Consider the following 14,717-nt stretch of genomic DNA (forward strand, 5'->3'; position numbering starts at 1 on the left):
CACTTTATCGCCCTCTATCGGACATCAAATGGCAAAAAACCCCAGCATATCAACAATTATAGAGTTTCTGGTCCATTGTCATGGGGATCATGTGGGTCTTGGAATACATTGCCCCCTTCCCCATATTCACACATGCATCCCTTTTACTATGGGTAGAGGTTAAATATTGCAAATGACACAACCCCTTTAAGTAAAGTGGTGCAAATGGATCTCTTCTGCATGTACCTGCACGGCTCTGCTTCATCTGACGCTCAGCTCTGCTGCATCTGTACATAGAGAAATAGTTGCTGCATACCCCCCCCCCCCCCTCATACAAGTAGCAGATCATCCCATTTGGAGCTAAGCGATGCTCTGCCACCTATGGCTATTGAGACACTACAACTCCCAACATCCTCCGGCAGCAGTCAGGGCAGGGCTCTCATACTACGCCTTGGGTAGAAGTCTCTCTGCGCTCTTGTTGTTGTTGTTGTTGTTGTTGTGTGCCCTATTTTTTTGACAGCTGCAAACATTCTGATAGTTCACATAATAAAATATTAATAAACCCCGAACCATAAAAGAACACAACGTTCTGTGACCAGAGAGCGGAAAGTCTTCCAGATAATAGATACAATTCATCCCGATTATTGCCCCTTCCCTCCGCCCCATGGATTAATCATCATATTACTCAGGAGGGAGAAAATCCTAATCTATCCACAGGGCTGGCCAGCACTGGGTATACGGGGGAGAGAGCCGGGGCCCAGGGCTGCGGGGGGGCCCATATAAGGATGTACATAAGGAATCCATAGGGGTTTACGGGGGGCTGTATCTAATGAATCCATAGGGGGGCTGTATCTAATGAATCCATATGGAGTGAGGGGGGCTGTATCTAATGAATCCATAGGGAGTGAGGGGGGCTGTATCTAATGAATCCATAGGGAGTGAGGGGGGCTGTATCTAATGAATCCATTATATGATAAATGCATATTGATATGATTGATATTATTTGCTACATTGTAATCATATTATATTACCATAACTTTCGTAGATGAATAGTTTAACAAATTTGATCTCCTGTAAGAACTTTCAAATATTAAAATAAACTTCAAAAACTTTTCTTGACTTCCGCTCCCCTTCCTCTTGACTATATCACGTTCCCCGGAGGAGACACAACTTCTATCTCGCTGTGTAATCGTCGCTGTCAGGTTCTCACGGGGGGGAACGTCATTGAATATTTTATTGAAAGATTTGTATTCCGAGTTTCTTTGTATACGACAGGTGGGGGAGGGGAAACTAATAGGATTCGGCGACTTTGCAGAACAGGTAAGATTTCTGTCTACGGAATGTCAATCGCAGGCGGAATAGTTAAAGAGTCTCGGCGCCTCGTAATGAAGTCATTTAAATACCGGCGGTTCTTACAAACATTGGATACAATTCCACAATGTTCCATATCCCAGATTTATCCGGAAGGTTACTCTCTGCTCCGCCGTCGATTGCCATTAATACAGGAATTTATTCACAAAAGAAATGCGGCTAATGATTTTCTAATAAACGTGGGCTTTTTCGGACGCTCGCTAATACCTGACGTGCTGAATAGCGTCCGATTCCTTCTGCTTCTGAATCATTCGCTTCACTCCGAGAACTCTGACTTTACGAGGAAATTTAAATTGAGGCGTTGGGAGGAAATCAATGGCTTTATATGGGGCAATAAAGCTGGAGACCTTGCAAAAAGTCTCTAAAAACTCTATTAATGTTGGAAGGTTTTAGATTTTCTCAAATTTTTTTTTTTATCTTGAAAATGTTAAGACATAAATTCAAAAACGCTTTGTGTGTGTGTGTTTTTTTTTCCCTTGTGAACACAATCAGGCAGGATAACCTGTGTTGTCCCTGCAGAGATCTGTTATCAGACCACTGTTGTTAGTAGCAGCAGGACTGTGAAATATGGGTTCTTCTACTCAACTTTTATAATACTGTCCTCTATGTACAAGAATATAACTACCATAATACTGCCCCTATGTACAAGAATATAACTACCATAATACTGCCCACTATGTACAAGAATATAACTACTATAATACTGCCCCCTATGTACAAGAATATAACTACTATAATACTGCCCCTATGTACAAGAATATAACTACTATAATACTGCTCCTATGTACAAGAATATAACTACTATAATACTACCCCTATGTACAAGAATATAACTACTATAATACTGCCCCCTATGTACAAGAATATAACTACTATAATACTGCCCCCTATGTACAAGAATATAACTACTATAATACTGCCCCCTATGTACAGGAATATAACTACTATAATACTGCCCCATATGTACAAGAATATAACTACTATAATACTGCTCCCTATGTACAAGAATATAACTACTATAATACTTCCCCCTATGTACAAGAATATAACTACTATAATACTGCCCCCTATGTACAAGAATATAACTACTATAATACTGCCCCTATGTACAAGAATATAACTACTATAATACTGCCCCCTATGTACAAGAATATAACTACTATAATACTGCCCCTATGTACAAGAATATAACTACTATAATACTGCCCCTATGTACAAGAATATAACTACTATAATACTGCCCCCTATGTACAAGAATATAACTACTATAATACTGCCCCCTATGTACAAGAATATATCTACTATAATACTGCCCCCTATGTACAAGAATATAACTACTATAATACTGCCCCCTATGTACAGGAATACAACTACTATAATACTGCCCCCTATGTACAGGAATACAACTACTATAATACTGCCCCCTATGTACAAGAATATAACTACCATAATACTGCCACTATGTACAAGAATATAACTACTATAATACTGCCCCTATGTACAAAAATACAACTACTATAATACTGCCCCCTATGTACAAGAATATAACTACTATAATACTGCCCCCTATGTACAAGAATATAACTACTATAATACTGCCCCCGATGTACAGGAATATAACTACTATAATACTGTCCCCTATGTACAGGAATATAACTACTATAATACTGCCTCCTATGTACAGGAATATAACTACTATAATACTGCCCTTATGTACAGGATTATAACTACTATAATACTGCCCCTATGTACAAGAATATAACTACTATAATACTGCTCCCTATGTACAAGAATATAACTACTATAATACTGCCCCCTATGTACAAGAATATAACTACTATAATACTGTCCCTATGTACAAGAATATAACTACTATAACACTGCCCCTATGTACAAGAATATAACTACTATAATACTGCCCCCTATGTACAAGAATATAACTACTATAATACTGCCCCCTATGTACAAGAATATAACTACTATAATACTGCCCCTATGTACAAGAATATAACTACTATAATACTGCTCCCTATGTACAAGAATATAACTACTATAATACTGCCCCCTATGTACAAGAATATAACTACTATAATACTGCCCCCTATGTACAAGAATATAACTACTATAATACTGCCCCCTATGTACAAGAATATAACTACTATAATACTGCCCCTATGTACAAGAATATAACTACTATAATACTGCCCTTTATGTACAAGAATATAACTACTATAATACTGCCCCCTATGTACAGGAATATAACTACTATAATACTGCCTCCTATGTACAAGAATATAACTACTATAATACTGCCTCTATGTACAAGAATATAACTACTATAATACTGCCCCCTATGTACAAGAATATAACTACTATAATACTGCCCCTATGTACAAGAATATAACTACTATAATACTGCCCCCTATGTACAAGAATATAACTACTATAATACTGCCCCCTATGTACAAGACTATAACTACTATAATACTGCTCCCTATGTACAAGAATATAACTACTGTAATACTGCCCCCTATGTACAAGAATATAACTACTATAATACTGCCCCCTATGTACAAGAATATAACTACTATAATACTGCTCCCTATGTACAAGAATATAACTACTATAATACTGCCCCCCATGTACAAGAATATAACTACTATAATACTGCCCCCTATGTACAAGAATATAACTACTATAATACTGCCCCCTATGTACAAGAATATAACTACTATAATACTGCCCCCTATGTACAAGAATATAACTACTATAATACTGCCCCCTATGTACAAGAAGATAACTACTATAATACTGCCCCCTATGTACAAGAATATAACTACTATAATACTGCCCCCTATGTACAAGGAGATAACTACTATAATACTGCCCCCTATGTACAAGAATATAACTACTATAATACTGCCCCCTATGTACAAGAATATAACTACTATAATACTGCCCCTATGTACAAGAATATAACTACTATAATACTGCCCCCTATGTACAAGAATATAACTACTATAATACTGCCTCTATGTACAAGAATATAACTACTATAATACTGCCCCCTATGTACAAGAATATAACTACTATAATACTGCCCCCTATGTACAAGAATATAACTACTATAATACTGCCCCCTATGTACAAGAATATAACTACTTTAATACTGCCCCCTATGTACAAGAATATAACTACTATAATACTGCCCCCCATGTACAAGAATATAACTACTATAATACTGCCCCCTATGTACAAGAATATAACTACTATAATACTATAATACTGCCCCCTATGTACAAGAATATAACTACTATAATACTGCCCCCTATGTACAAGAATATAACTACTATAATACTGCCCCCTATGTACAAGAATATAACTACTATAATACTGCCCCCTATGTACAAGAATATAACTACTATAATACTGCCCCCTATGTACAAGAATATAACTACTATAATACTGCCCCCTATGTACAAGAATATAACTACTATAATACCACCCCCTAGGTACAAGAATATAACTACTATAATACTGCCCCCTATGTACAGGAATATAACTACTATAATACTGCCCCCTATGTACAGGAATATAACTACTATAATACCACCCCCTAGGTACAAGAATATAACTACTATAATACTGCTACATGTACATAATACGGTATATGGTAACTTATCGCTGGTTGTAATTCCTCTCTACTTTTATTTTCAGGTCTACAGATTACGGGACGACTTACGAGAAGCTGAATGATAAAGTTGGATTGAAGACAATTCTGAGTTATCTTTATGTCTGCCCTACAAACAAGCGTAAGGTGAGAATCCCCCTTAAATATCCCTTTATTTAGTGGTTGTGCTTGGATAACCTTCTCTGCTCCCGGAGTCTATTACTAGTGACATAAACCTTCTGGCTGCCGAAATACAAATGGACGTGCAGCCTCCCCCTCCCCCACTCGGTCGCTGATGGAGCGGCTCGTTAGGATTTTGGAAGCGGAGCAATAAATAGATGTTTTTGGAGGTTTCGGCATTTCCTCTGACACTCCATTACCGGGGAAACGGCCGCTGACTTCTCCCGTGATGGAAACTTTATATTGTCCTCTTGTATTTTTCACTGGTTATTCTTAAAGGGAATTATTTTAAAGGGGTTGTCCAGTTTAGTGACACTCCCTTTTTAGAGGAACATACTATCCAGAGGGTTAAAAAGAGATTATACCCCCATATCAGGAATCCTTCTATCCAATGAAAGGACTTTTCCATAGGGGTGACAGCCATGACCATCAAGAGCACTAAATACAGCCTGTGATCCTAAGTGTTATAGGGATTCACCAGTTAAAGGGATTGTCAAGAGAGGTGACACCACCTTATCATCTAGATTTCAACAACACCCCCTCATCATCCAGAGGGTTGACACTTGTAGATGACAACCTCTTCCATCTAGAGGGTTAAAGGGTAGAGCTTTGCAGGTGACACCTGCTTACCATTCATGGGGTTAAGGGATGACCACTTGTGGGTGATACCCCATTACTATTCAGAGGGGCTAAGGCGCTGATCCTTGTAGGTGACATCTCCTTACCATCCAGAGGGTTATAGGCCTGACCCCTGTAGGTGACCTTACTACCCACATGGTTAAATGGTTGATTTTTGTAGCTGACAACGCCTTGCCATCCAGAGGGTTAAAGAGTAGACCTTTGTAGGTAATATCTCCTTACCATCCAGAGGGTTAAAGGATTGACCCTTTTAGGTGACACCCCCTTAGTATTCAGAGGGGTTATAGGGCGGACCCTTGCAGCTAACACTCCATTACAATCTAGAGGGTTAAAGGGTGACCCTTGTAGGTGACACCCACTTAACATTCAGAGGGTTAATGAGCTACACTTGTAGGTAACATCCCCTCACTATTCAAAGGGTTATAGGGCTGACCCTTCTTTGTGACACTACCTTACTATCCAGAGGGTTAAATGGTTTACCTTTGTAATTGTCACCCTGACGATCAAGAGCGTTAAAGGGTTGACCTTTGTTGACGACGCCCCTTATTATCCAGAGGTTTAAAGAGCTGATCCATGTAGGTGACACCCCTTGACTATCCAGAGTATTCAAGGGTAGACCATTGTAGGTGACATCTCCTTACAATCCAGAGTGTTAAAGGGCTGACCATTGTAGATGACTTCTCCTTACCATTGAGAGGGTTAATGAGCTGAACCTTGTAGGTAACATCCCCTTACTATTCAAAGGGTTATAGGGCTGACCCTTTTAGGTGACACTACCTTACTATCCAGAGGGTTAAATGGTTGACCTATTTGACACCCTGACTATCAAGAATGTTAAAGGGTAAACCTTTGTAGGTGACACCCCTTATCATCCAGAGGTTTAAAGATCTGATCCATGTAGGTGACACCCCCTGACCATCCAGAGTGTTAAAGAGTAGACCTTTGTATGTGACACCCCCTATCATCCAGAGGTTTGATGAGCTGATCCATGTAGGTAACACTCCCCTGTCCATCCAGAGTGTTAAAGAGTAGACCTTTGTAGGTGACACCCCCTATCATCCAGAGGTTTGATGAGCTGATCCATGTAGGTAACACTCCCCTGTCCATCCAGAGTGTTAAAGAGTAGACCTTTGTAGGTGACCCCCCATCATCCAGAGGTATAAAGAGCTGATCCATGTAGGTAACACCCCCCTGACCATCCAGAGTGTTAAAGAGTAGACCTTTGTATGTGACACCCCCTATCATCCAGAGGTTTGATGAGCTGATCCATGTAGGTAACACTCCCCTGTCCATCCAGAGTGTTAAAGAGTAGACCTTTGTAGGTGACACCCCCTATCATCCAGAGGTTTGATGAGCTGATCCATGTAGGTAACACTCCCCTGTCCATCCAGAGTGTTAAAGAGTAGACCTTTGTAGGTGACACCCCCTGACTATCCAGAGTTTTACAAAGACTCAACAATTCGGAGAAGTAAGGTAAGTGTCCATCCATCTGGTTATTCTGACACCTAGCATTTAGAGTTTCAAAAGGATTAAACAATGGGAAGGACACCCCATCACCATCCTATTACCACCCCCTTACCATGCCCTTACCATCCCCTTACCACCCCCTTACCATGCCCTTACCATCCCCTTACCATCCCCTTACCACCCCCTTACCATCCCCTTACCATCCCCTTACCACCCTATTACCACCCCCTTACCATGCCCTTACCATCCCCTTACCACCCTATTACCACCCCCTTACCATCCCCTTACCACCCCCTTACCACCCTATTACCATCCCCTTACCACCCCCTTACCACCCCCTTACCATCCCCTTACCATCCCCTTACCATCCCCTTACCACCCCCTTACCATCCCCTTACCATCCCCTTACCATCCCCTTACCACCCTATTACCACCCCCTTACCATGCCCTTACCATCCCCTTACCACCCTATTACCACCCCCTTACCATCCCCTTACCATCCCCTTACCATCCCCTTACCATCCCCTTACCATCCCCTTACCACCCCCTTACCATCCCCTTACCATCCCCTTACCATCCCCTTACCACCCCCATACCATGCCCTTACCATCCCCTTACCACCCTATTACCACCCCCTTACCATGCCCTTACCATGCCCTTACCATCCCCTTACCACCCTATTACCACCCCCTTACCATGCCCTTACCATGCCCTTACCATCCCGTTTTCTTCTACCGTCTAAGAACACGGAATTTAATATAAGAAAATCGTGAATTCTCCTCTCTTCGATTTATGTCCTAAAATCCCCTTTATTATAAAATTCCATTTTTTTCATACTTCCTTCTACAGTTACGTCTCAATCCTCAAAATTCTAAAGTAAAATAATTCCAATCGCAGCTTTGGATGTGAATAAAGTCCAGAAGTGTCTGTGCGCTGCAGAGCATTAACCTGTGCGCTGTCCTCCGGAGCTGACATTCCGATGTTTCTTTGGAGATTTGTAACCTTTTATGTAGAAATGTCAGATTCCGGCTTTTTTCACCCCAGAAATTTAGTGAAGATTGAAGCGAGGAGAAGAGCTTTCTGTTTAGTACATAACAATTTTCGGCCTCATTGCAGGCGGCTCGGACAATTAGGTTTGGTGCACGTGGGGTGGGGGGCGACCGCGCTGCGCCATTGTTTTCCTTCTTTTCTCGATGAATGGATCTTAAAAGGTCATTTCTCAGAAACTTCCAAATTCCACATCAAAATTCAGGATGACACGGGAGCATGCGTCCTGCAAATGTTAGGTTATGCAATAATTCAATCACAGCGGGCGATCGCCCCATTAGTGCTGGGCATGGCGGATCTATAAAGGTCAACAGTGGGGGAGGGGCTTTTTTAACAAAAAGTGAATTTTAAGGCAGAATCTTATTATATTAGGTCTAATCTGATAAATATACACGTGTAATGACATAGATGGAAGGTGAGGATGTAGCAGAGCTTAGTTTGTCACTTATATGGTTATTCATAGGACTACAGCATAATCTTATAGGGTCATTGCCATTTTAGGGTCTCTTCCTCTGGAGTGACCTCAGAAGACAGAGGGACAGAGTCAGAATTAATAACAGGTTAATTAACCTGTAGTGAAATACAGTCTATGGAGGATGGGAGTAGTACAAGCTGTGTAGTGTAACATAGTCTATGGAGGATGAGAGTAGTACAAGCTGTGTAGTGTAATACAGTCTATGGAGGATGGGAGTAGTACAAGCTGTGTAGTGTAACATAGTCTATGGAGGATGGGAGTAGTACAAGCTATGTAGTGTAATACAGTCTATGGAGGATGGGAGTAGTACAAGCTGTGTAGTGAAATACAGTCTATGGAGGATGGGAGTAGTACAAGCTGTGTAGTGTAATACAGTCTATGGAGGATGGGAGTAGTACAAGCTGTGTAGTGTAACATAGTCTATGGAGGACGGGAGTAGTACAAGCTGTGTAGTGTAATACAGTCTATGGAGGATGGGAGTAGTACAAGCCGTGTAGTGTAACATAGTCTATGGAGGATGGGAGTAGTACAAGCTATGTAGTGTAATACAGTCTATGGAGGATGGGAGTAGTACAAGCTGTGTAGTGTAATACAGTCTATGGAGGATGGGAGTAGTACAAGCCGTGTAGTGTAATACAGTCTATGGAGGATGGGAGTAGTACAAGCTGTGTAGTGTAACATAGTCTATGGAGGATGGGAGTAGTACAAGCTGTGTAGTGTAATACAGTCTATGGAGGATGGGAGTAGTACAAGCTGTGTAGTGTAATACAGTCTATGGAGGACGGGAGTAGTACAAGCCATGTAGTGTAACATAGTCTATGGAGGATGGGAGTAGTACAAGCTGTGTAATGTAATACAGTCTATGGAGGATGGGAGTAGTACATACTGTGTAGTGTAATACAGTCTATGGAGGATGGGAGTAGTACAAGCTGTGTAGTGAAATAAAGTCTATGGATGATGGGAGTAGTACAAGCTGTGTAGTGTAACATAGTCTATGGAGGATGGGAGTAGTACAAGCTGTGTAGTGAAATAAAGTCTATGGAGGATGGGAGTAGTACAAGCTGTGTAGTGTAATACAGTCTATGGAGGATGGGAGTAGTACATACTGTGTAGTGTAATACAGTCTATGGAGGATGGGAGTAGTACATACTGTGTAGTGTAATACAGTCTAGGGAGGATGGGGGAGTAGTAGATCTTATGTTAAAGAAGAGCACAATGTCAATCAGCAGCCTCTAAAGCCAGAAAGATCTTGTCATGTATCAAATTCAGCAGGGAGAGAAGAGAGTTTAGGAGCAGAGCCCAGCAGGGAGAGGAGAGAGCTAAAGAGGAGAGCACAGCAGGGAGAGAAGAACGCTTCAAGTAGAATCTAGATGCCTAAAATAGCGCAAAATAAAAATAACATTGATGTCATAACTTATGTCATAATATTAAATGGTATTCCCTATCTGCAAAGAGTTTGTATGTTCTCTCCGTGTTTGTGTGGGTTTCCTCCGGGTCCTCCGGTTTCCTCCCACACTCCAATACATACTGGTAGGCTGATTAGATTGGGAGCCCCATGGGGACAAGGACTGATTTGGTAAGCTCTGTGCAGCGCTGCGTACTCTGTTTCACTATTATTATTATTATTAACCAGCACGTCACGGGTCGGCCGCGGGTGCATGGAGCGGGCTCACGCGCTGAGCCCTCTCCATAGCCGGTAAGTCTTTGCTGCATATTGCAGCAAAGGCTTACCGGTAACACCCGCGATCGGTGCCAGCACCGATCGCGGGTGTTTTCCCACTGATCGCCGCCGGCAAAGCTGCCGGCGGCTCCATAAGGATGGCGGCGCATGGGCACCGCCATCTTTTCGAGGATCGCCGCTCCCCGTGACGTCCTCGGGGAGTGGCGATCCGTCGCCATGGTAGCCTCGGGTCTCACGAAGACCCAAGGCTACTTCGGGTTAACCTATGCTTCACAATGTGCTATCAGCACATTGTAATGTATGAGTAGTAAAATACACATATACTGCCATACTGTAGTATGGCAGTATATGATAGGATCGTACAAACAACCTAGGGTTAAAGTACCCTAGGGAGTCTGAAAAGTACTAAAAATAAAAATAAGAAAAAGTTAAAAAAAAAAAAAAATTATAAAAAAAACCCCTAAAAACTTAAATCACCCCCCCTTTCCCTAGAACTGATATAAATATAAATAAACAGTAAAAATCATAAACACATTAGGTATTGACGCGTCCGAAAATTTATTTGGGTAGAAACTACTTTAACAATAAGCAGTACATAAGTTAACCCCTTCTGGGACCCAAGATGGATCATCTATAATCATTCCAGAAACCCAAAAGCAAGTGTTCAATTTTCCCACAGCGCCTCCAGAGGAGAAATGAAGTATAACAAGGAACCCATTCATCTCAATGAATGACAGGTCCTCCAGAGTGAGGATAGAAGAAGTTATCTGGTTGTATACAGTCCCTGAGTATGAATATTCCCATATTTGATGCAATTGAGCTGGTAGAAGGCATGAACTGAACAGAATTTTTTATTACTATAATCCCTTGGCTCATAATCACACTGTACAAATAATTATAAATAATATATTATCATCTACCTGTGATATCCAAGTATCCAGCACAATGTCAAAACCTGAATGGAGCCCTGAAGTTTCCTTGCACAATTATTCCCCCTCTGGGCTACTGGGGTAAGAAGCTTCTACCATGGACCCATGGACCTGAGGAAGATGATCCATATCCTGGTGCAGGTAATGGGACAGAACAATGGAAAGGAACAGATTGATCTTCTCCTAAATGAAATGACACAGATCAATAGCCCCAACATCACAGACTCAATGAGGCCGCACAAAACTCTTACATAACTTTACTTAAAGAGAATCACATTTTATCAAAGGTTCTCCGATCCAGATAATGCCTCTCCCCTAATGGCTCCATCTGTCCAGTGTGACAATACTGACCGCAAGAAAGAAGGACATTGTAATGATTGCAGCAAACGTTTCAGCTTTTACTAATTCATAACATGTGATATTATTACACTGCAGACAACCCAGCCCCTCCTGACCCTGTACCATGTATCATCCATAACATGTGATATTATTACACAGCAGACATCCCGGCTCCCCCTGACCCTGTACCATGTATCATCCATAACATGTGATATTATTACACTGCAGACATCCCGACCCCTCCTGACCCTGTACCATGTATCATCCATAACATGTGATATTATTACACTGCAGACATCCCATCCCCTCCTGACCCTGTACCATGTATCATCCATAACATGTGATATTATTACACTGCAGACATCCCATCCCCTCCTGACCGTGTACCATGTATCATCCATAACATGTGATATTATTACACTGCAGACATCCCGGCCCCTCCTGACCCTGTACCATGTATCATCCATAACATGTGATATTATTACACTGCAGACATCCCGGCCCCTCCTGATCCTGTACCATGTATCATCCATAACATGTGATATTATTACACTGCAGACATCCCGGCCCCTCCTGACTCTGTACCATGTATCATCCATAACATGTGATATTATTACACTGCAGACAACCCAGCCCCTCCTGACCCTGTACCATGTGTCATCCATAACATGTGATATTATTACACTGCAGACATCCCGGCCCCTCCTGACCCTGTACCATGTATCATCCATAACATGTGATATTATTACACTGCAGACATCCCGGCCCCTCCTGACCCTGTACCATGTATCATCCAAAACATGTGATATTATTACACTGCAGACATCCCGGCCCCTCCTGACCCTGTACCATGTATCATCCATAACATGTGATATTATTACACAGCAGACATCCCGGCTCCCCCTGACCCTGTACCATGTATCATCCATAACATGTGATATTATTACACTGCAGACATCCCGACCCCTCCTGACCCTGTACCATGTATCATCCATAACATGTGATATTATTACACTGCAGACATCCCGGCCCCTCCTGACCCTGTACCATGTATCATCCATAACATGTGATATTATTACACTGCAGACATCCCGGCCCCTCCTGACCCTGTACCATGTATCATCCATAACATGTGATATTATTACACTGCAGACATCCCGGCCCCTCCTGACCCTGTACCATGTATCATCCATAACATGTGATATTATTACACTGCAGACATCCCGGCCCCTCCTGACCGTGTACCATGTATCATCCATAACATGTGATATTATTACACTGCAGACATCCCGGCCCCTCCTGACCCTGTACCATGTATCATCCATAACATGTGATATTATTACACTGCAGACATCCCGGCCCCTCCTGACCCTGTACCATGTATCATCCATAACATGTGATATTATTACACTGCAGACATCCCGGCCCCTCCTGACCCTGTACCATGTATCATCCATAACATGTGATATTATTACACTGCAGACATCCCGGCCCCTCCTGACCCTGTACCATGTATCATCCATAACATGTGATATTATCACACTGCAGACATCCTGGCCCCTCCTGACCCTGTACCATGTATCATCCATAACATGTGATATTATTACACTGCAGACAACCCAGCCCCTCCTGACCCTATACCATGTATCATCCATAACATGCGATATTATTACACTGTAGACATCCCAGCTCCTCCTGACCCTGTACCATTTATCATCCATAACATGTGATATTATTACACTGCTGACATCCCGACCCCTCCTGACCCTGTACCATGTATCATCCATAACATGTGATATTATTACACTGCAGACATCCTGGCCCCTCCTGACCCTGTACCATGTATCATCCATAACATGTGGTATTATTACACTGCAGACATCCCATCCCTCCTGACCCTGTACCATGTATCATCCATAACATGTGATATTATTACACTGCAGGCATCCTGGCCCCTCCTGACCCTGTACCATGTATCATCCATAACATGTGATATTATTACACTGCAGACATCCCGGCCCCTCCTGACCCTTTACCATGTATCATCCATAACATGTGATATTATTACACTGCAGACATCCCGACCCCTCCTGACCCTGTACCATGTATCATCCATAACATGTGATATTATTACACTGCAGACATCCTGGCCCCTCCTGATCCTGTACCATGTGTCATCCATAACATGTGATATTATTACACTGCAGACATCCCGGCCCCTCCTGATCCTGTACCATGTATCATCCATAACATGTGATATTATTACACTGCAGACATCCCGGCCCCTCCTGACTCTGTACCATGTATCATCCATAACATGTGATATTATTACACTGCAGACAACCCAGCCCCTCCTGACCCTGTACCATGTGTCATCCATAACATGTGATATTATTACACTGCAAACATCCCGGCCCCTCCTGACCCTGTACCATGTATCATCCATAACATGTGATATTATTACACTGCAGACATCCCAGGCCCCTCCTTACCCAGTACCATGTATCACCCATAACTAGTGATATTATTACACTGCAGACATCCCGGCCCTCCTGACCCTGTACCATGTATCATCCATAACATGTGATATTATTACACTGCAGACATCCCGGCCCCTCCTGACCCTGTACCATGTATCATCCATAACATGTGATATTATTACACTGCAGACATCCCAGGCCCCTCCTTACCCAGTACCATGTATCACCCATAACGTGTGATATTTTTACACTGCAGACATCCCGGCCCTCCTGATTCTGTACCATGTATCATCCATATCATGTAATATTATTACACTGCAGACATCCTGGCCCCTCCTGACCCTGTACCATGTATCATCCATATCATGTGATATTATTACACTACAGATATCCCGGCCCCTCCTTACCCAGTACCATGTATCACCCATAACATGTGATATTATTACAATTGTTCTCTAAT

General features: G+C 42.1%; 1 protein-coding gene across 4 annotated transcripts in view; it reads left to right on the top strand.

Annotated features, from left to right (window-relative positions):
* Positions 1 to 14,717, top strand: part of SORCS1 (sortilin related VPS10 domain containing receptor 1) — a 433,993-nt gene that overhangs the window by 208,753 nt on the left and 210,523 nt on the right. For all 4 annotated transcript variants that reach the window (XM_072130629.1, XM_072130630.1, XM_072130632.1 and 1 more), the window contains exon 3: positions 5,068 to 5,167. In XM_072130629.1, the coding sequence (XP_071986730.1) occupies positions 5,068 to 5,167 (100 nt within the window). The remainder of the gene's footprint in view (positions 1 to 5,067; positions 5,168 to 14,717) is intronic.

The sequence above is a fragment of the Engystomops pustulosus genome, chromosome 11 (assembly GCF_040894005.1).
Source record: "Engystomops pustulosus chromosome 11, aEngPut4.maternal, whole genome shotgun sequence".
NCBI lineage: Eukaryota > Metazoa > Chordata > Amphibia > Anura > Leptodactylidae > Engystomops > Engystomops pustulosus.